The 26,014-nt window shown below is 55.9% G+C and overlaps 2 protein-coding genes across 2 annotated transcripts; both read left to right on the forward strand.

Annotated features, from left to right (window-relative positions):
* Nucleotides 1-755: 755 nt before the first annotated feature.
* Nucleotides 756-10,411, forward strand: ZNF385A (zinc finger protein 385A). Its single transcript, XM_060112495.1, has 7 exons — nucleotides 756-889; nucleotides 3,994-4,104; nucleotides 5,773-5,935; nucleotides 7,841-8,089; nucleotides 8,453-8,622; nucleotides 8,831-8,926; nucleotides 9,072-10,411. The coding sequence occupies exons 1-7, from the start codon at nucleotides 860-862 to the stop codon at nucleotides 9,300-9,302; spliced, it is 1,050 nt and encodes a 349-aa protein (XP_059968478.1). The 5' UTR covers nucleotides 756-859; the 3' UTR covers nucleotides 9,303-10,411.
* A 4,237-nt stretch (nucleotides 10,412-14,648) lies between these two features.
* Nucleotides 14,649-15,839, forward strand: GPR84 (G protein-coupled receptor 84). The gene has a single exon (XM_060113852.1). It carries the CDS (start codon nucleotides 14,649-14,651, stop codon nucleotides 15,837-15,839), a length of 1,191 nt encoding a protein of 396 aa, XP_059969835.1.
* Nucleotides 15,840-26,014: the final 10,175 nt, after the last annotated feature.

The raw sequence follows: 26,014 nt of genomic DNA on the forward strand, positions 1-26,014 counted from the left end.
ATGAGAGAGCCGGAATCCTAGGACCTATCCAGAGAGGATAAGGAAGTGTTTGGGGCAGTGGGCTGTTCTGCCCTCCTGTCCCTCGTCCCCCAGTGCTGCCCCCACTCTACCGCCAGAGGGCAGCAAGTGCACGAAGCATAAGCCCTTCGAGAACCTGGTTCTCCAGCAGGTGGCGGGCGAGAGGAGGAGGCGGGAAGAGGTTAGGAATGATGTCCCCAGTTTGACGTCGCTTCTGCCCTGGGCGACCCCAGCTCCACCGTTCAGAGGAGTCACTAAGAGAGCAGTGCCTGACACCTGGGTTCCTGGGCTCGGTCTTGCATCCCTAGTTGGGGAAGTGACATGTATAAGGGGCACAGGGGTCGTGTGCAGAGGGAGCCGGGAAAGGGTCGTCTGCGGACTCGAAAGAGAAGCTGTCAGCAGAAGAGCGAGGGTAGAAGGGGTGAAAGAAAGGAGAAAGGTCCAAGCTAGAGAAACAGGGTCGGCCATTGGTAGGGATACTGGACCCAGCAAGGGTCCCTATTGGAGGAAGCCCAGTGGAGCATCTGGTCAATGCCCCGTCGCCAGGCCGAGGGGCCCTTCGCCAGGACCAGGTCTTTCTGGAACGAGTGTCTGGACATGGACACCCCGTCCTCTCTTCTTTTCGCCCTAGCGCCCCTTCATGCCTCCCGAGCTCCCTATCCCCGCCCCCGTCCTCGGCCCCGCCTCTGGGGCGGGCTCCGGGCCGGGCCGGCGCCGCCTCCCCTTCTCCGGGCCGGCCCGGCCGCACAGCCCCGAGCCACCCGGGCAACGAGCGCCGCGTCCCCGGCCTGCCCGGCCCGGCCAGGCTCGGCCTCCCCTCCCGGGTCCGCCACCCCGGGCCATGGAGCCGCGTCCCCCGGGGTCCCGCAGGGTAAGCCACCCGGCCCCTCCTCTCTCCCTGGCTCCAGCCGCTGCCGCAGCGCCCCCCCACCCCATCCCCGCCCGCCCCTGCCCGGCTCCCTACCTCTCCCTTCGCCCGGTCCTCGGGTTATCCGGCCCATCCCCCACGACCGGCGCGGCCCCAACCAATCTCCGGATCCCTTCTGGCGCCCCCCAGACTGCTGCCACCATACTGGATACCCCAGCCTCTGTTTCTCAGATCCTTGAAGTCCCCCAAATTTTCAGACTTCCCATCAGGTCCTACACCTACCCTCAAATTGCCACGCCGCCGGTCAGATCCCTTATGCAGCCCTGACCCCATCTCAGCCTTAGTCCCCTTCCTAGCATCCCTCCCCCACCAGCTTCCACCTGCTCTTTAGACACCCTCTAGCTCCTCTCTTTCCTGTTTCAATCCTTCCTGTCCCTCAGGTCTTCCCATCCCTGAGATTCCATCCCCCTTCCCTTTTTGCCTTTATTTGGGGCGGCGGGGGGGCGGTGCGGTGGTCAAACAGGGGCAGCGGTGCCATCAGATAAAGGGCAATGGAAGGAAATATAATCATAGCCCCTCCTGGTGTTCCCGATCTGGTTTCCCCCTTCCCTCCCCCTTGCCCTTCCTGATTCATTTTGCCCCAGCTTAGGGGAGCGATTCCCTTTCATGTCTGCTATTGGAGGGCAGGTGGGAGGAGACTGTTTTGTGGACCTTTCCAGACAGTGTCTAGGCCAAAATCCTAGGGAAGGGGCTCTGGAGTGAGAGGGCTCTGGGAGATGCTGGCCTTCACCCCTCCCCAGAGAGCCCTCATCTAGGTCACCAGGGCCTCTTGACCTTGGCCTGGAGCAGCACTTCAGTGGCTCATATTCCACCTGCGCAGGGATTGGGCCCAGGAACCCTCACCTTCAGCCTGGTGTCTCCTCAGTTCCCGGAGGAGAGGGTGGGAAGGACCCACCTGACTGGGTTGCTGCCCTCCTCTCTGCCCACCTCCCACCCCTAGTTGGTGTTTATGGACTTAAGCCTGAGGAGAGGGCTGTGCAAAGGAAAAGGCTCTCACCCTGGAGGAAGGACCTAAGCGGGACAGGGACCAATTTGCAGGGGGTGGATGTTGGGACAGTCAGCTCACAGGTCATCCTCAGGGCACTGGGTCCTCAGCCACTCTGGGGAGCAGGCTGGGGTCCTGGGGTGGGGCACAGACAGAGCCAGGGACCTCTGCTTTCCCTTCTCCATCCCACTCCTCTCTCCCTACCATTTTCATCGACTTAGGTTTCCTGGCCCAGATTGGGTTTCTGTTTGGGCTGAATTCCATTCCCCACCCAGCATGTGAGGACGTCCAGGGGCTATGGAGAACCCTGGGGCAGAGTTGGGGGTGCCTGGTTAGGGAGGACTGTCGTCCGGAGGCTGGGAGCTGAGTGCAACATCTGTCTCCCCTTTCTGATTAAAGCCTGTCTCCAACTCGGTCTGTCTTCCTGCCAGACACATCATACATTCACACCGATAAACACACAGCTGAAGATTGCACAACCTGACCATTCATGGCTTCGGCAGAGCCCCCGACACAGAACTGTTGATACAGAAATGATGTACACACAGCACGTGACACGCCTTCACACTCCACCCCTGCACAGATTGATCATAGACTGCCTAGACACACACAGACACACCCAGTCTTCCCCTGTTTGGCTTTTCCCTGAAAAGGACCTGGGCTTCCAGGAGGTGAAGAGTAAGCCACTGAGAGGGGCTGCTTCCAGCCAACGGCAGGCCAGGAAATTGACACTGGTCTGTCAGACTGGTTATCTGAACCTGGCTCCTGCCTCTGCCACTGCCAGATGGGATGGCGCTTTTCACAGGGTTGCTAAAGCCCCTTTCCTGACATTAACCCCAAGCAGCCAGTGAGACAGCTTTGGGGAGTAGAGGGGAGACAGGATGTGTGGGCTTTCCAGACCACCTTCTTCCCCCTGCTCCGTGTTCCCATCTCTCATCAGTGTCTCTTGGGGAATCATGAAGACCTGGGCACAGGGAGGGCCTCAGCTGAGGAGCTAAGGACCCCCACGTCTCCAGCAACTTTTTTTTCACTTGATCCTTCCACCTAGAAGATAAGGTTTCAGCTCTAATCTTGTTCCATGCTTATGAGAGATCCCAGCCATCACCCAGTTCTGCTCAGCCTCAGCTGCATTCCAGGCTCGCCTCTCCCTGGCCGCCTGGGGGCCAGAAGGGAGGAGGACAGGGCAGAGAAGCAGTGTTCATGCCTCTAGGCCCCTGGCTTTATCCCCATAGCAGAAAGCCTCAGAGAGAAACTCCCATCCTCTTCCCGCCTCATGTGAACTCTTGGCAGGAGACTGCAAAGACATCTGCTGACCCAGGGTGGGGGCAGAGGCCGTTCCTAATCCCTCCCAGCCCCATAGCCCTGCCCCAGAAGCCCTGTGACCAAGGGGAGGGAGTTCAGAAGATCCCCGGGCTGCCTCAGGCCAGCCCAGCTTCTTACATTCTCCTACTTATTCCCGCTGGAGCCACCTACTCTCTTCTGAGTTCTTTTACTCCCTCTAGAAGCTACTGCTTTAAGAGGTCCAGGGAATGAGTGTGTTAGAGCAACCTGGGTCCCAGAGATGGGAAGCTAGGAACATCTGTCTCCCGGGACCAGAAGCTTGGCTTGGTTGATGGTCTTGCCCCAGAGCAGAGGCCAAAAAAGGCTTCAGCTGAGGGCCCTAGGATCTGGGATGCTTTGGGACTTCCTGAGTGGGCCTCTGGTGGATCAGTCCAGGAGAAAGGTCAAGGTGACAGAGCTTGATCTTCATGGTATAACGGATGGAGACGAGTCCCGGTTCAAGTCCCGGCTCTGCTATTAAGTCATGCTCTGACCTTGGGCAAACCACTTCTACTTTCTGTCAAATGGGAGCACTGGGCCAGGGGATCTCTCAGGTCCCTTCCAGGGCTATGAAGATTGGGCTGGGAGGGAATCAGGGAGCTGAGGCTCAGAGTCCTCTGGCATGCTGGGGGATTGGGAGGAGGCTCTGGGGACTTTGGTTCAACCCAGCTGCTGCCAGTGGGGTTGTGATGGACATGAGCTTGTGCTGGGGTTCCTGGCTCACCCCAGCCTGCCTCCACAGATGGACCCTGTGCAGAAGGCTGTACTCTCCCACACCTTTGGGGGACCCTTACTCAAGACCAAGCGGCCCATCATTTCCTGTAATGTCTGTCAGATCCGCTTCAATTCTCAGGTAAGAAACCCAGCTGCTCACCCATCCACTGGCTGGGGCAGGGACAACCAGGGGATCTTAGGGGAGGGCAGGGTCTGGGAACTCTGGGTGAGGGGCAGGGATTAAGGGGATATGAGGGGGTACTGCAGGAGAGGCAGGGCTGATGGAAAGCACTCGGGAAGGACAAGAGATGGCTGTATATTTTGACATGAAGTATATAGCCCAGTCCTCTAAGGCTGACCCCTCCCTCCCTTGGGGACTGAGGCATCCCTGGCTCGGAACTTCTTGGAACACAGGTGGCCATCTGTGTCTGGGTGGGAGTGTGGCCTCTGGCCCTCTGGTCTTGGGTGCAGGGCTGAGTTATGTCATTGGCCCCCTGCAGAGCCTGTGCCCTCCTTGGCCTCTGCTAAACTCCTCCCCGGCTCACCCATTTCCCTCTAACCTCCTGGCTTCCTCCTCTCTCCACTGTCCTCCCTCCAAATTACACACAAGGCCTGGCCCCCACTGCTCTCCCAAGGGAGAAGCCACCCCAAACTCAGAACCCTGGTGTCTGGCCTCCCAGATTTTCTCCCTCGGAGGCTCTCTTGGGACTTCCGTGTGGGTCTAGAGGGGGCTTTGTGGCGTGCAGGTTCTGAGGACTTTTGGAAAAAAACAGCAGAGCCTCATTCTGCTGAGTCGGAAAAAGAAAGCATCTTCTGTTTCTCTACCCAGCACACGCACACGCACACACGCGCACACACACACACACACACACACACACACACACACACACACACACACACACACACACACACACCATGCCACCAGGCTCTGCACACACCTGCCCCACCCCTGGGCTGTCAATCTTTTCCTGCCTATCCACACCTTTTATTTCTACTTTACGCCTGTCTGGGTGACCTTGTGGTTCCAGGATTGTGTGTTCTTAGCAGGGGGTGCCCACAGTGTGGGGTGGAGCCAGGACCAACCCAGATTTAGACCTCCCCTTGACCTCGACCCCAGGCATCCCCTTTCCCAACCCTGGCTCTGCTCACTGCTGGAGGGTGGGAGACTGGAGGGGCCAGGGGCCAATAGTAAACAGCCCTCTCCTCTTTTTGCACTCCCCTCCCCCACCAAGCGCCTCTGTTTTGACAGCTGTCTCTGCTGCTCTCTCTGTCTCCAGAGCTGGGCTTGGGGCCAGGGTCCTCCAGGGTGTCCGCAGAGGCTTCAGGAAAAATGAGACCCAGAGGGGAGTAGTCAGGGTACAACCCAGGCTGCAGAGCTCCTGGGACTCCCAGCTTGAGGGTGGGAGTCCCAGGAGCAGCAAAGGCTGGATCCTGGGGCCAGGGGACACAGGCACAGAAGGCCCGGGGTCGAAGAGGATGCGGATTGGCTAGATTGCTCGGCCCCTCCCATTTAGGGTTCTCCTATAGGTTTGAGGCCCCCTTCCCTCAACCCTGGACAAGGTGGGAAGCCTGAGTCAGCAGGCAGGCCCTGGGTGTGGTGGTGGGGTAGAGCCTGGGCTAGGTGGGGACCCAGGTTCCCAGCGACTGAGTAACCAGGGTCCTCGACATGGGGCTTTACCTCTCCCTGGTGTAGGGGGAGGTTAAGTGCAGCCTGCTGAGGCCACCCCAGGACCTGAAGGAGCTCCATGGGAAGAATGTTCAGATGAAAGATGATCTCAGATCCCCTTTTCTTCCTCCATCCCTAAAGAGCCAGGCTGAGGCACACTACAAGGGTAATCGCCATGCCCGAAGAGTCAAAGGCATCGAGGCTGCCAAGACTCGAGGCAGGGAGCCCAGCGTCCGGGAAACAGGAGATCCAGCTCCCCCAGGCGGCACGCCCCCTAATGGAGAGGGTGTAGCCCCCCGTCCAGGTATGTCTGACTCCCCCCACAGCATCCTTCAACTGAACTTGTCTCCTCCATTCTGTCCCCACTTCCCAGAACTCTCCTCTGCTTTCATCTCTCTCTTCCTCAGCTCCCACCCCAGCCCCACCCAAGGTGAGTCCTGCAGCCAAACCCAGTGACGCAAAATTTCCATCCTGTCACCCCCACTGCCACCCCAGCTCCTCTCAGCAGAGCCCCCACTGCCTGTCCTCCCCACCTCCCAGTGACTCAGACAGGGGCTAGGGTGAGGCTACCTGGCAAACTTCCTCAAGAAAAAGGGAACCACCAAATCCAGGGAGAGACCATTTCATCTTGGGGAGAGGGGCAGGGGAGAGAATCCGGATATCTGAGGGCCTGCCCATGGGGGCTCCCCCTGGGGAGGACTGAGCCCAGGAAACCCAGGCAACTCCCTGGGTGATCTTGGGTAGATCTTTCTCCCTCTCTGGGCCAGAGTTTTTTGTCCCTCGGAAATGAGGGAGTGAGACTTGAAGATCTGTGAGGTCCTTTCCGGGTTTACAAAAAGCAACTCAGAGATTCTTTCTCCCTCGTGGCTGGTGGCCATCCTCAACCTTACTCCCAGCCAAGAAACTGGAAAGAAGGAATATCAAGACAGGAAGATCCGAGCCACCCCCATCCTGGGATTACCACATCAGATGTCAGTCATGGCAACTCCAGAGAGACCTGACATCCCCATGTCCTCCTTGTCCTTGCCTGTCCTTCCTGCCCTACCCTAAGGAGAATGAAAACTGAGGAGCTGCACCACCAGCTTGGGAAGCACTCCCCACTCTCACCACACATACACACACAAACACACACCATCCCTCAGGGATGCACAGATAGGGCGAGTGAGTGAGCTGAGTTCTAACTGTGTTCTGGCTGCTTCTCAGCCTGAACATCTCAGGTTAACTTGGTAATGTCTCTGTCAAAGGGGGATGATGATGGTGGCGGTGTAGCTAACGTTTTCTGTCTAGCACTGTTCTAGGTGCTTGATACCTATTACCTCACTTAGTTCCTAGGGTATCTCCCTAAGGAGGTAAGGATACCTGCCCTGCTTTTGAAAGCCAGGAGGTTCTGTCCGGATAGAGATGTGAGTGTGCTGTCTGGATTGGGATGGAGATAAATGATGTCAGAAATGAGGAAGAGAAAAAAAAGGGAAAGATCACAGGATGGACCAGCAAATGGACACTGGCAGGGCTCAGGAGGTCCCCTCCCACCAGCTCCCCAGCCCCACCCCCGGCCTCCCCCTGACCCGGAAACTGGATCAGCTGCTGGAGCAAGAATGGGAGCGCTAGAGTTTCCCCTGTGCAGAGGCCAGAACCCAGCGCTGAGGCCTGGGGCCTGTGCATCTTTAATCAAGCCATGAATTATAGAGCAGCCCACATCCCTGTTTCTTCCCTCTCTGGTTCTGCTGTTTCTGTTTCCCTTTTGCCATGTCTGTGCCTGTCTCTCCCAACTTCTCCTCACCTCGCTTCTGCCCCTTCCTAGAGTTCTTTGGCATGCCTCCTGGGGACTGGGCAGGCCTCTTGAGAAGGGGCTGGCCGGGCTGGAAGCCCAGGCTGGCTGGCAGGCCTTGGAGGGGAGGTTCCTTGTTCCATACCCCTCTCCCCCTCACCAGGCTGGCTGCCAGCTTCACCCTGGCTGAAGGGGAGGCTGGTGGGGCTGGACCCCTCAGCCATTCCCAGCTTATGGAGAATGAGCCAGGCACTGGAGTCTCACACCCAGCCTGCAGCAGCTGGACCACATCTGGCTCTGGTCCAGGGCGTGAGAGCATGCATGTTGTCACAGGGTGGGGACTCCTGGGCCCTTGCCCTCCAGGAAACGGGGCTAGGTCTCCTCCACATAAAGAATCTTCTCCGAAAGCCATCTGGGATGATCCCTATGTTTCTCCCCCAGTGACAGTTTCCATGGAAAATGGACTGGGTCCAGCCCCAGGATCCCCAGAGAAACAGCCTGGCTCCCCATCCCCTCCCAGTGTTCCGGAGACTGGTCAGGGTGTGACCAAGGGTGAAGGGGGGACTCCAGCCCCAGCTTCCATGCCTGGGGGAAGCAAGGAAGAGGAGGAGAAGGCCAAGCGGCTGCTCTACTGTGCTCTGTGCAAGGTGGCAGTGAACTCCCTGTCCCAGCTTGAGGCACATAACAAAGGTATGGGCTCCCCTCCCCCACGCCCACTCCCCTGTCCTTATCCCCTCCTGCTCACTATGTCCTAACCCTCCTGGCTTCCAGCATCCCTGGACCCTCAAAGACTTACCCTATCTCGCTCCCTAATCATCTCCCTCATTCCTTAGCCCCTTACCTCCTCAGTTCCCTCCCCGCCCTCGCCCTATTTCTGGTAACTGTGACTCTCCCCTGACCCACCTGTGTCTGGAAGGGTCCCAAGGGCCTTGGAAAGCCCCCACGCTTGATGCCCCCCCCCAATATTAGTAATTGAAAATGTGGGTATTTGAGGCATAGTAAGCCTGGAGAATTGTTTTCCACCTCTTACCTCCTGCCCTCTGGGGGCTCCAGGTACTAAGCACAAGACAATTCTGGAGGCCCGAAGTGGACTGGGCCCCATCAAAGCTTACCCTCGGCTGGGGCCTCCCACTCCCGGGGAACCAGAGGCCCCTGCCCAGGACCGAACCTTCCACTGTGAGATCTGCAATGTCAAGGTCAACTCGGAGGTCCAACTGAAACAGGTGGGTCCAAGGCCCTTTCCGAGAATTCTGGAGAGTGAACCTGCTGAGAGAGGAGGGAGGACAGGGAGCTTGGGTGAGACTCTTCTTCAGGCTCATCCTTTGGTGCCACAGAAGGGGCGGGGCCAGGTGCTGAGGTGCGATCATCCTGCTCCCTGGCGGTTGCTCCTTTCCCCGTGGTTCACAGCCCCCCACCCGCTGGTCCCTGCAGCACATTTCCAGCCGGCGGCACCGAGATGGCGTGGCCGGGAAGCCCAACCCCCTTCTGAGCCGTCACAAGAAGCCCAGGGGCGCCGGGGAGCTGGCGGTGAGGCCTGGGCGATGGAGAATTCGTCCAAGGGGCGGGGACCGGAGCGGGGAGGAGAGGGGATGCCGGCCGGCCCTGGGAGAGGTGGAGTTGGCGGGGCCACAGAATGACTTTTCCCTCTCCCCGCCCCTCTCCCCCCATGCAGGGCACTCTGACTTTCTCCAAGGAGCTGCCCAAGTCCTTGGCCGGAGGCCTGCTCCCCAGCCCCCTCGCGGTGGCTGCGGTGATGGCAGCGGCAGCAGGCTCCCCGCTGTCTCTGCGCCCGGCCCCCGCCGCACCTCTTCTCCAGGGACCGCCGATCACCCACCCCCTGCTCCACCCGGCCCCCGGGCCCATCCGAACTGCGCACGGACCCATCCTCTTCTCCCCCTACTGACCTGAACCCTGAACCCCCTCCCATTCAACGCCCCCCACCTCCAGCCGGGACCCAGGCCTCCGGGCTCCCAGTCCGTCCCTCCTCCCGGCACTCCCTGAATGATCTCTCTCCTTCCCCCCCACCCCGAGGTACGGGGTTCCAGGAAAGGGGAGGGGTAGCGGGGGAGGGGGGCTTCAGAAGGGGGGGAACACCCCAGATCTCAGGGAACCCCGCCCCCTGCCCTTCCCTCTCCCCTAGAAAAGGGGGGGCTGTCTCACCCCCGAGCCCCCTTGGAGACACCCCCCTCCCAAAAGCCATGTACATCCACCCCTTCCCCCCAAACCTAGCACAAAACGGGGTTCACAAGCCATGATCGGGGTCCAGGGGGCAGAAATGGATTTTCTTGGCAATAAGCAGACTCTGGGACTCCGGCCCCCTACCCCCAAACTGAAGCGCTTCCGTGAACACCCCCGTCCTCCGCAGGGGGAGGGGAGCAGGCGGGATCCTGGGTCCCTCATAAGCACTTTGGCTTTACCGCCTGCGACCTCACTGTGCCCGCCCCGCATCACGCCCCAGCCCAGGTCTAGCCGGGCCCATGGGCAGCACTTGGTGGCATCTCTGGCACTTGGGTGGGACCAAGTAGATGCCCCTATAGACCCTTCCCTCACCTTCTTCCTTCCCAGTCTGGATTCCATTCTTTTCACCAGCACCCATCGCCCAAGGGGTACCAAGGGGGGCAAGGGGTGTCCAGTCCAAGCCCACCCCCGCCTCGCCTTCCGCAAAACTGTGAGCAAAAAGCAATAGAAGCCTCGCCCCCGCCCCGCCCCTTTCCGCAGGATTTGCAGAGTCTGTAGCCTACCCCATCCCAGCTCCTAGACCTCATGGCTGTCCCCTCCCACCAGACACCTCTCCACTGCACAACTTGGGCGGGGTCGTGACCTCCCCCCACCCTTGTGGTTTCCGTATCGTCAGTCCTTCCAGCACAGACCCGGGAGGGGGACAGGCCCCCACTGGCCTTCCCCTCCCCATCAACTCTTTCTGCTTGACGATGTAGCAACCCCGGCCCCCAACCCACGTCTTTCCCTTTTCCCCCTCCCTGACAATAAAATCTGGATTCGTTGCCCTCCGTCCCCCAGACTCAGACTCTCTATCTTTGCCCGCTGATTTGGGAGCAATTCCATCAGGAAGTGTATGTGTATGGTGAGGGGTGGCCGGCACACAGGAAAGAGGGCTAGAAGAAGGAGGGGGACGGGAAAACGGGGCTGGGAGGAGGCAAGATCCGAGACTTGCGCAAAGTGAGCAGAGCTCCCCATCCCACTCACGCCTACTCCGGCCCAGCTCAAGTGTCAACTTGGCCCTGGGGAATCATTTCGAGTCCAGGTCTCGGATTGCAGCCACGGCTGATGAGAATTCGCTGCAACTCCACCAGGCGGCGCCAACGACATGGAAAAGGAGACCACTAGGCTCCAGTGCGTGTCTCTAGATTCTAGGCAGACAGGTCTAGACCCGGTCTCAGACAAAGGAAGAATCCAGGATTTTGTACCTCTGGTGGGAAACGCACGCCAGCAACACTCAAGGCATGGGAATAAGTGGGGGCAGGGACTTGGGAATCTGAGCTGTAGGCTCTGCTCGGCCCCATATAAACAGTGACCTTAGGGTTAGTCCTTACCCTCTCGAGAGACCTCAATTTCCCCATCTGCAAAATGAGCGGGTTTGGGTCTCTTAGAAGTTCGTTGAGGGCTTCCCTGGTGGCGCAGTGGTTGAGAGTCCGCCTGCCGATGCAGGGGACACGGGTTCGTGCCCCGGTCCGGGAGGATCCCACATGCCGCGAAGCAGCTGGGCCCGTGAGCCATGGCCGCTGAGCCTGCGCGTCCGGAGCCTGTGCTTCACAATGGGAGAGGCCACAGCAGTGAGAGGCCTGCGTACCGCAAAAAAAAAAAAAAAAAAAAGTTCATTGAGACTTCATGGATCCATGACTAAAGTGCTGGGACCGTGCCATTTACAGATATGCTTGAGTGCCTTCTCATCTGGTTTGCTAAACGGTCTATGGGACAAGAGGGCACACATCGCTCACTGCCTCCCACATGATGCTGGGGGAAGGGGTCTCTTCTCTGTCTTCAGAATTCGACTCAACCACACACTCACAAGAGCAGCCAGTGATTCTGTGACCCACCCCGCCCCCGCCTTGCTCTAGTCCAGCTGGGCAACAGAAGGTCAACAAGAAAGGCCAGACCAGAACCCAGTCTCTACATGGGCCCATCCTGAGTTGCATTTTCTTTGCTCACTTCCACCTCTCTACCCACTTCCCAGTCTTGCTGCAGAAAGGGGGAGGGAAGATGGGAGGGCCTGACGACTGTTAAAGAGGAAGGAGGCGGGGAAGAGGGACCTCCTCAGTTAGTCAGTTATGAAGTTGGGGGTGGGAGTTTGCTGTTGGCTCGGAAATGGAACCCAACAGGGTGTTTTGGGGGGTTTTTTGTGTGTGTGTTTTGTTTTGTTTCAGGTCGATCTAGCTCAAAAAAAGAGACTGGAGATCTAGAAGTCTGAGGGGCAGGAGTGGCTGAATAGGAGAGTGGAATGAGAAAAGCTGAGGCTGGATCACATGTGGGGAGAGAGAGGGGGGCTGGAAGAAATCGGGGTTAGAGGGGCTGAGATAGTAGCGTGTCCCACAGCTACTTCAAATCTGGTATAAAACTGAATTCATTATTTACCCCCTTCCCTAAGCCTGCTATGCTTCCCACATTCCCTATCTCATTGATTAAGAGAACCACCATCCACCTGGAAAACTGGGAGTCCTCCTAGTCTTCCCTCTTCCTAACCCTTTATCTAATGAGTCATTAAATAAATCCTATTTGACCTCTTAAGGACCTATGGATCCCCGATCATTGTTCTCTATTCCCACAACCGCCGCCCTAACCAGGACCGGCTACATCATTTTTGGGGCCCAGTGCAAAATGAAAAAGCAAAATGTTCAAAAGGATCTCAAGGCTGACTGCAGAGCATTAACTCAAGCACTGGACCCTTCTCAGCACAAGGCCCTGTGCGATTACACGCGCAGGTGACACGCCCACCAAACCAGCCCTGGCCCTAACTCAGGCCCTGCCCACCCCTTGTCTGAACTGGTGCCTTTTTTTTTTTTTTTTTTTGCGGTACGCGGGCCTCTCACTGTTGTGGCTTCTCACAGGCTCCGGACGCTCAGGCTCAGTGCCCATGGCTCACGGGCCTAGCCACTCCGTGGCATGTGGGATCTTCCCGGACCGGGGCACGAACCCGCGTTGCCTGCATCGGCAGGCAGACTCCCAACCACTGCGCCACCAGGGAAGCCCTGAACTGGTGCCTCTTTACTGGTCTCTCTCCCTTTGGCCTGCAGGCTTTCACTCCTTACTCACAGCTCTCCAAGTGTAAATCTCCTCCAGGATATAACCCCAGCTCCTCAGCATGGCACACAAGGCCTTCCTTGATTCTGACCCCACTCACCTCTCCAGGATCTTCCATCTTGCCCCCTCCTTCACATGCTTTTTTCGCCTCCACCTAAATCTCCGTGACTCTGTGCGTCCTGTTCCCTTTATCTAGAATGTCCTTCTACTTATCCACCCAAAAAACTCCTGTTCATCACTCACAATCCAGTTCAGGTGTCTCTCTGTGAACCTTTCCCTGATCCCCTCCTTGACAGTTCGCTCCTTTTCTCTAAGTCTCTGATGTACTTCACAGAAGGGTCGGCGAACTTTTTCTTAAAGGGCCAGATAGCAAATATTTCAGGCTGTATTGGCCAAGAGGTAAAATTGAGGGTATTATGTAGGTACCTACATAGGTAACCATTTTAAAATGAAAGAAAACATTCTTGGCCCATGGCCCATATGAAAATAGATAGTGGGCCAGATTTGGCCCAAAGGCCAAACTTTGCTGACCTCTGCTTCAGAGGACCAATTAGGCATTTATATATTTACATATCTGTCTCCTCCCCTAGACTACTCAACAAGGCCATGCACCATCCCCAGGGTCTAGCTCAGAGTCCAATGCATAGTAGACACTCAATATGTTTTTGGTGAGTGAATGGATGAATGAACCAATGACTGCGAGCCTGAGGCCCTGTGGGGCGGGAAGCCAGAATCCTAGATGCTTCATTTCCCACCTTTCTTCGTCTGAATCCTTTTTCAGATGTGAACCATCTCCAAGTTCTGGAGAGAGGGAAGGCAGTGTTCTCCCCAAACAAACCCAAGGCTTCTGGGGTGCCTAGAGTTGCTCCTAGAACTTGGTCTTGTCCTTTGGCCCCTTGAGAAGTGGCCCAGACACTCTGATGCTCTGCCTCCCTGTCCCAACAATTCTCGGCAATGATCTTACAGGTGTCCTGTCGTGCAAAGAGAGGAAGGAAACAGAGCTTGGGTTTCAGGAAGGAGATAAGGCTTTGGGGTAAGTGGCAGGGAAATTTCAACAGAGAAGCCCAGATTTCACTAGCTAAGGCAAAGTGAGTAGGACCAGAGGCAAGGGAGGAGGCAAGGGAGGAAGTGGCTGAGGTTGTGTAACTGGAGAATTTCTTGTTCTTTCAGTCTAGTCTAATAGGAGACAGGAGAGCAGAGTACCTCCTGTCTGAAGCCTGACTGCCCACCACAAAGGACTGCTCGCTCTTTGAGTGAGTTGGACGTCTTCCACCGGAGAGAGATTTGAAGGCTGGGAGACTCAGGTGAGTACTTTGGTGGTGGGTGTACTTTTACGTTCTGTCTCCTCATCTCCCAAGTGGTAAAAACAGAAAAAACAGGCCTGGGACTACAGACAGAGGGCACTATTCTCCTGAATACAGAGGAGAGGGGACTCCTGGGTGGTCTTAAGGGACAGGGAAAGAGTTAGAAAGGTCGGAGGGTGCTGGGGTTACGGAGAGTATCTGGATGGATATTGAAAAGGCTGGGAGTTTGGAGTGGACAGAAATTAAAGTTAGGTAAAACTTTGGGAAAATCTTTGAAAATGGGAAAGGAAGGGGTTGGGGATCTTGGGATGAAGAGGCGTGGGAATGGCTCAGGAGGCTGGTGAGATCCTGGAGTGGTTCAGGTGTTCAGGAGCCCAGAGTTATTCAAGAGATCTAGGGACTTCCCTGGTGGTCCAGTGGCTAAGACTCCACGCTCCCAATGCAGTGGGCCTGGGTTCAATCCCTGGTCAGGGAACTAGATCCCACATGCTGCGACTAAGATTTCGCATGCCGCAACTAAAGATCCCGCACGCCACAACAAAATTTCCTGCGTGCTGCAACTAAGACCCAGAGCAGCCAAATAAATAAATAAATAAAATTTCTTTTAAAAAAGAGAAAGATCTAAGTTCAAGGTCAGGTTCTGACTCCCTCTTCCTTTTCCCCCCACCCCACCCCTTTCAGCCTCCATCATGTGGAACACCTCTGATGCCAACTTCTCCTGCTACCATGAGTCGGTGCTGGGCTATCGTTATGTGGCAGTTAGCTGGGGCGTGGTGGTGGCCGTGACAGGCACTGTGGGCAACGTGCTCACCCTGCTGGCCTTGGCCATCCAGCCCAAGCTCCGTACCCGCTTCAACCTGCTCATCGCCAACCTCACAGTGGCCGATCTGCTCTACTGCACCCTTCTCCAGCCCTTCTCTGTGGACACCTACCTCCACCTGCACTGGCGCACTGGTGCCACCTTCTGCAGGGTCTTTGGGCTCCTCCTTTTTGCGTCCAACTCTGTCTCCATCCTCACCCTCTGCCTCATCGCCCTGGGACGCTACCTCCTCATTGCCCACCCGAAGCTCTTTCCCCATATTTTCAGTGCCAAGGGCATCGTGCTAGCACTGGTGAGCACCTGGGCAGTGGGTGTGGCCAGCTTTGCTCCCCTCTGGCCAATCTATGTCTTGGTGCCCGTAGTCTGCACCTGCAGCTTTGATCGCATTCGAGGCCGGCCCTATACCACCATCCTCATGGGCATCTACTTTGTGGTTGGGCTCAGCAGTGTCGGCGTCTTCTATTGCCTCATCCATCGCCAGGTGAAGCGAGCAGCACAGGCGCTGGATCAGTACAAGCTGCGCCAGGCGAGCATCCACTCCAACCACGTGGCTGGGACAGATGAGGCCATGCCTGGCCGTTTCCAGGAGATGGACAGTGGGCTGGCATCAGGAGGGCACAGCGAGGGGATTTCATCTGAGCCAGTCAGTGCTGCCACCACCCAGACCCTGGAAGGGGACTCATCAGCAGTGGGGGACCAGAGCAACAGCAAGGCAGCTAAGCAAATGGCAGAGAAAAGCCCTCCAGGAGAGCCTGCCAAAGCCAGGACAACTAAAAGAGACCAGAGAGCTCAGGACTCTCCGTCAGAGTTTGGGAAAGTGACTCGGATGTGTTTTGCTGTGTTCCTCTGTTTCTCCCTGAGCTACATCCCTTTCCTGCTGCTCAACATCCTGGATGCCAAGGTCCGGGCTCCCCGGGTTGTCCACATGCTTGCTGCCAATCTCACCTGGCTCAATGCTTGTATCAACCCTGTGCTCTATGCAGCCATGAACCGCCAATTCCGCCAAGCCTATGGCTCCCTCCTAAAACGAGGGCCCCAGAGTTTTCATAGGTTCCACTAGAACTATGTCCCCAGTCACCAGAATCTGGAAATGTCTCCTCCAGAACTAAGGTGGCCAGCTGGTATGAGAGTAGATGAAAGACCTTTGGGAATTTCCACAGACAACCTCTCCCCAAGCCCCAAACCAGGCCTCTCCATCCCTCGCTCAACATTTCAGCCCTAGGCTGCTCAAGGTGCATTATTAATTATTAATAAACAAAATCCGTCCTTTTCACATTCAGGTGTGATCTTTGGGGAAGAAGGAAATAGGCCAGGGTTGGTTTGCAGCTGGAACTTAATAGTTGAGGGTTTGGGGGGACCTAGGTCAGAGCAGGGAGGGGCAGGAAGCAGGAGGCCTGGGACACAGCCTTCAGCTGAGGGGTTTCCAGGTATAAAACATGTGAGTTGGTTTAAGAGGATTAGCCTGCCTTTTGTTTAACTTCCCAGAAATGGCCCCCACCTCTAACTACTGCTGCCAGGATCCCCCATCACTGCAAACAGGTTTTTCAGCTCAAAAATGTTTTGAAATCCAGCTTTGATAGCCCCTCCAGTGAGTCCAGCCTCCTGGCCCTTGCCCTATCCAAAGAGAATGGTCACGGGGAAGAGCTCCTCGCTCTGTGGAAATGGAGCTGAGCTTAGCTGAGGCAATGGCAGAAGGGTGTTCTAGCTGCCTTAGCAAGGTCACGCTTGTTGGAGCTAATTCACCTGGGTCCTGGCCCCTCCCTTCCCCCAGACTTGCTCTATGTCATCCTGGATTACGAAAGCCGAACAGAGACTCTAGTTAAGAAGGCTCAGGGGGCTTCCCTGGTGGTGGAGTGGTTAAGAATCCGCCTTCCAGTGCAGGGGACACGGGTTCGAGCCCTGGTCCGGGAAGATCCCACATGCTGCAGAGCAACTAAGCCCGTGTGCCACAACTACTGAGACTGTGCTCTAGAGCCCGCGAGCCACAACTACTGAGCCCGTGTGCCACAACTACTGAAGCTCGCACGCCTAGAGCTCGTGCTCCACAACAAGAGAAGCCACCGCAATAAGAAGCCCGCGCTCCACAACAAAGAATAGCACTCGGGGCTTCCCTGGTGGTGCAGTGGTTGGGAGTCTGCCTGGCGATGCAGGGGACATGGGTTCATGCCCCGGTCCGGGAAGATCCCATGTGCCGCGGAGCGGCTGTGCCCAGGAGCCATGGCCGCTGAGCCTGCGCGTCCGGAGCCTGTGCTCCGCAACGGTAGAGGCCGCGACAGTGAGAGGCCCGCGTACAGCGGAAAAAAAAAAAAAAAGAAAGAATAGCACTCGCTCACCGCAACTAGAGAAAGCTGCGCGCAGCAACAAAGACCCAATGCAGCCAAAAATAAATAATAAATAAATAATTTTTTTTTTTTAAAAAGAAGGCTCAGGAGCCAAGCTGAGGGGAGAGCACATCATTCCCTTCCTCCAGTGTAACTGACATCTTGTCACCCATGTGCTCGCGAATGCACATGCACGAATTTAAAGCACCTGTGGCCACCAGGTGACGCTGGTTCTCTGTGTTTCCTTTCTGGCTTCCCTGTTGAGGACAGAAGGTGTCAGCAAGACTGGGAGTCCAGAGGCATCACCACCCTCCTGGCCAGCAGGGGTGGAGACCCAGGAACCCGCACCCCTCCCTTTTCCCCAAAGCTTAGGAAGAAAAGTGAAGAATTAGACACTTATTTTTCATGAGATATTTATTGTCTACCTGGTTGGGCTGTGGGGAGCAGGGTGGGCACTGGGGATAGAATGTGAGAGTCATGTTGATGGTGACACTGCTGTGGCTGCGTGCCGTCCCTTCCCTGCCCCCAAGTCCATGGTTTGAGAGAACAAAGTCCAGAGAGATTAAGACAAGGGCAGAAAGAACCATAGTCAGGGTGGACAGATTGATACCCTCACATTCAACACACTTCCAGGGCCCAGGGATCCTGCCTCCTTATGAGGAACATGTGCTTCGGAGTGTCCTCCTCCCGCAAAAATCACAGCAGCCTATACTGAGTCAAATTCAGGTGACTAAGGCAGGGGTCCAGACAGGTGGGGTGAACAACAGAACCGATAAAGAACATCAGCCTGGGAGTGTAGGGACCAGGGCTCCAATCAAGGCCCTCTGATAATTAGTTCTGTGAACTGGAGCAGGACCCTGGATCATTCTGGACCTCAGGTTTTATCATCTGTACAAAGATGGGGGTGGGGTGCACTCTTATCATGTGCCTTGTGCTGTCCTAAATCCTGTAAATATATTATTTTGTGTAATCCTTACAAAATTTACCAAAAGGTATCTATTATAATCTCTTGCTTACAAATGAAAAAAATGAAGCACAAGTAGGGTAAGCAATTTGTCTGAAGTCCAAGGGCTAGTAAGTGATATGATCATGATTTGAGGGCCGAAAGTCTGACTTTAGTACCAGCCCACATGTCTAACCACTATAGGACAGCAGCCTTTTATAACTAGAATCAAGTGACCAGATGATCCCTAAAAATCCTTCCTGCTCAGACCTAAGATTCTGAAAGTTGACAGTTCTCTGAAGGGTTGTAAAAGGCTTCACTTTTCATATTCCTTGAAGGCGATTCAAAAGCTTTGGCAAGTAGAAAGGAGCAGCAATAGGGATTGAGGTTAGACCTCAGGAGGGACTTCCCAATCATCAGTCGCTGGGAAAAAATGACTCAGGGAACACGGAAGGAAACCCTGGAGTCTGAGACCAGAGAAGACGGATCATAGCGAGAAAGAAACGCCCTCCTCTCTCACCCTCCACAGCCCACACACCCATACCCCACCCCTAATCTCGATAGGCGCTGAGTGACGGAAAAGAAGAGGAAGATGATCTCTCAGGCTTTTTCTCTCTTGCGGGTGTGCACGGCGCGCGTGTCCCTCGTGGTGCGGAGCTCACGCGTGTCTCGGGGAAGTGTATGCATTTGTCTTGGGGATGTGGGTCACGGGGGCCCTCCTGAGGGTGTCAGTGTCTGTCTCTCTTTTCTTTTTATCTCTGTCAGTCTCGGGCTCTATCGCGGACTTTCTGACGCTATCTCTCAAGGCTTCTCTTTGTCTCTCTCCATCTGTCCGTCTCTCCTGTAGGCTGTCTTCATCGTTTGTACCTCCGTTATCGCCTTTTTTCTCCCGAGCTTCTTCTCTCCCGCCTGCCCCCCGCCCGCTCTCCCCGCGCCCCTCCCCAGTCCCCCACCCCGGCCGCTGTCGCTCGTCCGCACACTCTCTCTCTCTTTCGCTGTCTCTTATAGGCAGATTTATGGTCAGCCCAGGGCCTTTCATTGGCCAAGCGCTGACAGGACTTGATTTAACGCCGCCTCTCATTGGCTGAGCTTGACAGGCCGATTTACGAGTCACTCTGTCATTGGCCAAAATGCCTTGGCCCTGATTTATGGCTCGGTGGCGGAGGAGAGAGGGGGCCGCCGCTGGGGAATGAGGTTGCCCCTCCCCTCTGCACCGCTTCCGTCTTCCTCTCCCCTGCTTCTTCTCCCCTTGCTCTCCCTCCCCTCAAGGAACCGCACTCCCTCTACCTGTTCCTCAAGCCCTCTCCTCCTCTTTCATCCGTTGGGAGGGGAAAATGGGGCGTGGTGGTGGTAGGAACTGAAGCAGAAGAGGAGGTCTGAAGGGGTAAACAGGAGCTGAGGAATCTGAGGGGTAGGATGGGGTAGAGTAGGGAGAGAAGAGGAGATTGGAGAGGGAGAGAGAATCCTGAGCTGAAGAACGAAGGGGAAACTGAGGAATAGGAAGGCTGAGGAGAAAAGGAAGGCTGAGGAGAAAAGGAAGACTGAGGGAGAGAAAGGGGGAGGGGGCTCTGAGGAGAAGATGGGAGAGACTGAAAAGAAAGGGCGTGTATGAGGGGGGGCAAATGGGCAGAAGCGGGGAGCTCCGGGCACGGAGAGAGACTTTTCTTTTCAAACCTCACTATCCAGACCAAATAAGAGACGGAAATTTCCTCTTCAGACAACGGTTCTGGAAAGGGGGAGACTTGGAGGAGCAAACAGGTAGAGAAAAGCGCAGCAGAGAGGGGAGAGGGGCGCAGGAAAGAACTAGAAGGTAATAGCAAGAAAAGAGAGAGGGAGAAGGATGGGAAACTAATGGAGAAGACAGAACTAAGTCTGGTTTTTATTTGGGGGCGTGAGAAAAGGCTAATCCCTGGAGGAACGATTGAGAGCCACAACTCCTCCTCTCAGCGAAGACCCATAGGCGTCTGCCCGGGGACAAGTCAGACACCACCCCCAGGAGATGTTCTACTTCCTCAAGGCTGCAGTAGGCTCCCCTTCCTACACCTCACTCCTCCCGCTTGCCCACCTCCCTAGTTAAATTTATGAGTTCAGGGCTGGCCTTCAGGAATTAGGAATATTTATGCTTCTTTGAGAGTGAGGCTTGGAAGGTGATATAAATAAGGGGCCATGGAGGGGCTGCAGCGCTGGGCTCCTATTTTTAGCACGGTCGCTTTCCCAAGGCCCCCACCCACCAGTTCCCTCTCATTCTGAGCCAGAGAAAGGAGCACTGAGTGAGGTGGGGAATGGCTTTCAGATATCAGAAAGGGCCTTTGACTATCCTGGAGAGCCCCTCAGGGGACTGCAGAGCTTTGCAGCAGAAAGGATTGAATGAAGGCAGATGGGGGAGGAATCCAATTATCCTGGCATTCTTATCATCCCTCCTCGAGTGCAGTTACAGCATTTCTGCAGAAGACAGAGAGAAATGGGGAGAAGCCATTTTCCCCTCTGCCCCCCTAAACTCAGTTGCTGAAGAATAAGGGAGGGGAACCAGGAAATTCAGAGGCAGGTTTCTCTGGCTTGTCACCTCGCTCACTGGGAGAGGAAGATTTGAAATCCTCCACCGCCCCGCAGACCACAGCCTGGGTCCCTGGGAAAGGAGGCTGGGAATGCAGGGCTCAGGGCATCTCCTAGGAGTCTAAGCCCCCAACCTGTCCACCCCCACTGCTGGCTGGGAATTAAAAACAGCCAGTAGTTCACGATACCCCTGGGCCTCCAGGAAACGAGGGAGAGAGAGAGGACCTGTCCTGTGGGTCCACATGACTTCTCCAGCCCTCAGCTCCAGGAGCCGTGTCTGTGACTCCCAGCCCAACCAGAGGGCTTGCTCTGGCTTGGGGAGGTAGTGAACAAAGAGGGGGTCCATGATATAGGGGGACCTAAAGAGAACAGAGAGAGGTGGGGAAGAGCTGCCCCCTCCGTCCACACGCACACTGTGCCTTAGCAAGGATGGCCACAGCACACACGCCCGGACTGTGCTGCCTGGAGTGGGAGAAGGGAGGTAGAGAAAGGTCTAGACCGGCCCTTTAAGAGCCACTTAGGGTCAGAGAGCCTGGGCTACAGAGAGGGGAAGGAGCTGATGTCAGAAGACGGATGGGCAGCAAGATGGGGATTGATGCTAATGGGGGAGTTAAAGCTAAGTACCCAGACACGCAGAGGGCAGAACTGCAGATCTGTCTTCCTCATGCTCACCCCCCTCCCCAAACCAGTGCTGTAAATCTGCCTTTTCAATTGGGGGAAGAGGGAGTGAGGAAAAACGAGATGCTCACTTCTCCCTTTTCCTGTTTTTTTCCTTACCCTGTGCAAATCCCCACCCCACCCCCAGTTCTTTTGTCCTCTCCCAGTCTCTCCTCCCAACCCATGAATGCTTCCCACTGAAATTTCCAATTTTTGGCTTTCCGTCAAGAATTGAGGGAATGGTTTCAGCTTGCAGAAGAGTTTAAAAAGAAACCACGAGAAGGTCTCCCTCATCAGCCCCTGGGTGGGAATGGGTTGGTGGGATTGTGGTGAGAGGTTGATAGATGGGAAGCTCCCAGTTGCCTCGGTTTCTCTTCCCTCCATCCTCTTTTCACTTGGAGATAACTTGAGCAGCCTTCTCCTGGGACAGTAGGGTGAAGGCGGCAAGCAGGGTGTTGGGTGCCAGGAGCTGGAAGGGGTGCAGCTTCAGAGTTGGGTTTGCGGAGCGCCTGACACGCTGAGATTCTGGAGGGGCTAGTGGGCCTCCAGGGGTGGCTCGGGAAGCTGCAGGAGCTGTCCACTGAAAGATATATGGTCTGGTTTCTCGGAAACTCCTGGATCATACCGTTCCCTCTCCTTGAGCACACACCCTGCCTGCTGAGTAGAGACAATTTCGGGCCAATAATCTATTTACTGTAAAGGCAGGGTCCAGCTGCTCCTCATCTTCTCAGGAGGCAGTTGGAGGTCTCAGGGAGGAAGACCTACTTTATTTTTTTTTAAACAATCTGAAGTGGGTTTTTTTTTTGTTTGTTTTTTGGGTTTTTTTTTTGCGGTACGCGGGCCTCTCACTGTTGCGGCCTCTCCCGTTGCGAAGCACAGGCTCTGGACGCACAGGCTCAGCGGCCATGGCTCACGGGCCCAGCCGCTCAGCGGCATGTGGAATCTTCCCGGACCGGGGCACGAACCCGTGTCCCCTGCATCGGCAGGCAGACTCTCAACCACTGCGCCACCAGGGAAGCCCTTTTAAAAATATAAAATAAATAAATAAATGTATTGATTTATTTATGTCTTTGTTAGGTCTTCGTTGCTGTGCGCAGGCTTTCTCTAGTTGTGATGAGCGGGGGCTACTTTTCGTCGCTGTGCGCAGGCTTCTTATTGTCGTGGCTTCTCTTGTTGTAGAGCACGGGCTATAGCTGCGCAGGCTTCAGTATTTGTGGCACTTGGGCTCCGTAGTTGTGGCTCGTGGGCTCTAGAGCGCGGGCTCAGTAGTTGTGGCGCACGGGCTTAGTTGCTCCGCGGCATGTGGGATCTTCCTGGACCAGGGCTCGAATGCGGGTCTCCCGCGCTGGCAGGCGGATTCTTAACCACTGCGCCACCAGGGAAGCCCGAGGAAGGCCTTCTCACAGGGGCTGGAGCTAGTAACCCTTGGGGAATTCCATTTCTTTCTCTGCTTCCAGGTGAGACGGTATCTTCCATCTTTCAGGACCCATAATCACCTTTATCTCCCTCTTTATTGGCAATCAGGGGCTGTTCTGGAGAAGTCCTTCTAGATTAGGGGAAGTTCATCTCGTTTCACCTGTTGCAGGGCTAAACCTGAACTCCTTTCTAGTCCTGGAAATAACTGGCACCTGATTCTACCTGGTTTCCAAATCCTCCCCAGTATCCATAAGAGAACAACCCTAAGACACCAATCTCATCTCTTCCCTCCGCCCAGGTTTTCCTTCAGAGGCCTAAAGCCACCTCGAGGCCATCGTCTCTGTTTCCTCAGTCTTCAGGGACAAAGGAGAGAGCAAGGTTATAGTGGGAAGGGGCGGGGGGTGAGGGTTGTGAGCAGGAGCCATTGGAACCCAGGCTTCCTGCCTCCCAGCATCTGGCCAAGCACTCCCTGCCATCCAGGGAGGTCAGCCATTGCCCTCAGCCCTAGTCTCCGGGATGCTTCTCAATCCTGGTGATAAATCCTGTCTTTGTCTTCCCTCCAACCCAGGCCCCAGGCGGCTGGGGGTCAGAGGCTGGGGGAGGGGTCAGTGTGGAGGAGGGGGAGATACAAGGAGAGTGGGAGGAGAAGACGGACAGGAGCAGCTGGTGAGCAGGCATGGGGGTGGGCAGTGGGGGATGGGGCCTCTTGAGGCTGCATTCCAAGTGAAAGAGCCGGGATTCCGTGGGATCCGGGAAACACCGTGGGGGTGGCCCCTGGAGCATCAGGACTACTGGGGTGGGGGGGTTGGCATGGAGTGCCTCAAGGAAGGAGGCTGCTGAAAGAAATGGGAGAATGAGAAGATGGTGGGGACCATCTCTATCCCCACCAGACACACCTCCACGCCTGTGCCCTGCATGCACGTGCATAGACGGACAGACTGACACACACACATATGCGTTCATGCAAGATTTCTGGCCCAGCAGTGTGAGGGGGCCCAGGAGGGCCAGCCTGCCCCTTGCCTGGCCCCTCTCCAACTGCCTTCTCTTGCTTTGACTTTCCGGTCTCCACCTCTCCATTCTTTCTCTCTGCTCCCAGCCTTGCTCTCTTTGTATGGGTTTCTCTCACTCTTCCAGTTTGCTATGCTGGCTTTCTGCTAACCCTCAGCCCCTGCCCTCCTTGTGTCTCCGTCACTTTTTCTCTTTCCATCTTCCTGTCCCACTCCTCCCACCTCTCCTACTTCCTTGGACTCTCCATTGGCCTGTCCAGCCTCTGCTGCTCTTCAGCCCAGCCATCCTCTAGCCCACTGCCACCCCAGAGCCCTCTGTCTGGCCTGGGGGTACAGTCAGATTGCAAAGAGGGATGGCAAGGAGAAACGAGTGACTCTGAATCAGAGTCTCTGCTTTGATGGGAGGTCTGGGATCATACTGTGTTATGACGTGGGATGGATGGAGGTGGGGGAGGCCAGGTGACTGCAAGACAAGTTCGACAAATTGAGGAGGGTGAAATGGGAGGGAAGAGAGATTGATAGAAGACACAGAAGGGCAAACACTAAAGAGAGACGGGTAAGGACTAAGGGTTCCCTTTAAGTGTGTGTTTTGGGTCAGTCTGAAGGGTAGGAGCTGAGGGGCATCTACTGAGTCATACTGAGACACAGATCCAGAGACAAGATCTGGAGACCCAGCCAGAGGAACACAGATGCGATGTCCACCAGGCACCCAAACAATTTGAGCTCTCTTGCCTACCTGGGAAGGTCCCACAGACCTCTTTCTCCTCTGTAGATAGTCCTGGAGAGCCAGTTCCCTCTCCACTCACCTCCTCCTCCCTTCCCCCTCCCTGCCCCACCAGTGAGAATGACATCAGCTCTGGCTGCCACTGTCCTCAGCCCTGCTGATGTACACTCCCATGGGTGAAACAGAGGCCAATCACCTCTGCCCCACCCATTCATTCTCCAATCCAGGAGCTGGGGCTTACACAAGCCAGCACCCTGGTGGGGGGGGTGGGTAGTGGAGTGGGAGGAGGCTGTACCAGGAAAAAAGGGGGGGCATGGGCACCAGGGGGAGGGAGAGGAACTGGAGAGGGGTACTGAGGAAGAGGGGCTGCAGCACTAAATCACTCTGTTGTCGGGGCTCCCTCTGCTCAGTGGGGTGGGGAGAGGATAGACATTTGGGGAGGAGGGAGAGAAGAATGGGAAATGGCCACATCTGGCAGGCAGGTGTCTGGCACCATTCAGGCTGTAGTCACTTTCCCAGCCAAAGGGGAGGGAGGGGGATGGGGGAGGAGGGGTTCCCAGGATCCCCTGGGGAAGAGGGAAAGGCTCACAAACAGAGACAGAGGCCCAGAATCAGACAGAAAGAGACCAAGGGAGGGAGACAGTCAGACCCTACTCCCCAGTCTCTGCTTCAGTCAGGCCTGGGAATGGCTTTGCTCATAGTCCTGAAAGGAAACTGTTGGCCAAAGGACCGGGTAGGCCGGGGAACTAGAGTTCCTTTCCTAGTGGGAAACGGAGAAAGCAGGAAAAGTCCAAACCAGGCCAGGCTGGGGAAACAAGCTCAGAGAATTCCAAGTCTGAGAACTGGATAGAACACCATTCTCCACACCCGTCACTGCTCAGCAGCCCTCACCTCTCAAACTGACACGCCCCGACCCCCAGCAGGGTCAATGCTGGGTGATGAGTAGGAAGATTAGGACAGCGATCTTAATTACTGAACACTGCTTTTCCCCCACCTCAGGGGGGCAGACAAAAATCCCTAGCCCTCATCCAACCCCCTGTACCCTAACTCTCAATGCAGGGCTGCAGGGTGCTATACACAAGCATTTTTCTTTTTCTATCTGCTGAGGGTGACCCTGGGCCCAGTTGCCCCACAGTTGCTGAACTGAATTGCTAGGTTCTCAAACAGCAGGCAAGACTGGACAACTGTAGGTTTCATGCCTTGATGCTGGAGAGGCTGCCCCCTCTGGTTGCCCTTCTTCCCTCATCCTTTCCTATCTAAGGTCCTAATGCAGTCTCTCTTTGCCTACCCTCAGAATTACAGGCCTACCTCACGAGCAGTAGAGGTGACAGAGACCCTTCAGATTGCAGTGCAGAGAAGGGCTCCCCACGCTCCCCCTCTGCTTCAAATCCTGCAGAGGAAGGGGTAAAGAAAACCAAAGCATTCTCCTGTCGCCGCGGCAACCATAAAACCCCCAGCCAAATCCATCTTGTGAGCTCACCGCCCCATTAAGATGCAGGGCCAGGCTCCGCGCCAGCCCAGCCACATTCATTTGTGCGAAGAAAGGTGGAGGAGGGGGAGGGGCGCAGGCTCTGGAAGGACGGGGAAATGGCGAGGAGACGTTATTTACACCAC

This window comes from Mesoplodon densirostris, chromosome 11, assembly GCF_025265405.1.
Source record: "Mesoplodon densirostris isolate mMesDen1 chromosome 11, mMesDen1 primary haplotype, whole genome shotgun sequence".
Classification (NCBI taxonomy): domain Eukaryota; kingdom Metazoa; phylum Chordata; class Mammalia; order Artiodactyla; family Ziphiidae; genus Mesoplodon; species Mesoplodon densirostris.

Coding starts and splice junctions, on each gene's coding strand:
- ZNF385A (XM_060112495.1), top strand. CDS start 860: ATGGAGCCGCGTCCCCCGGGGTCCCGCAGG. Junction 5,936..7,840: donor GGGTGTAGCCCCCCGTCCAG/GTATGTCTGACT, acceptor TTTCTCCCCCAG/TGACAGTTTCCATGGAAAAT. Junction 8,623..8,830: donor CGGAGGTCCAACTGAAACAG/GTGGGTCCAAGG, acceptor TGGTCCCTGCAG/CACATTTCCAGCCGGCGGCA.
- GPR84 (XM_060113852.1), top strand. CDS start 14,649: ATGTGGAACACCTCTGATGCCAACTTCTCCTGCTACCATGAGTCGGTG.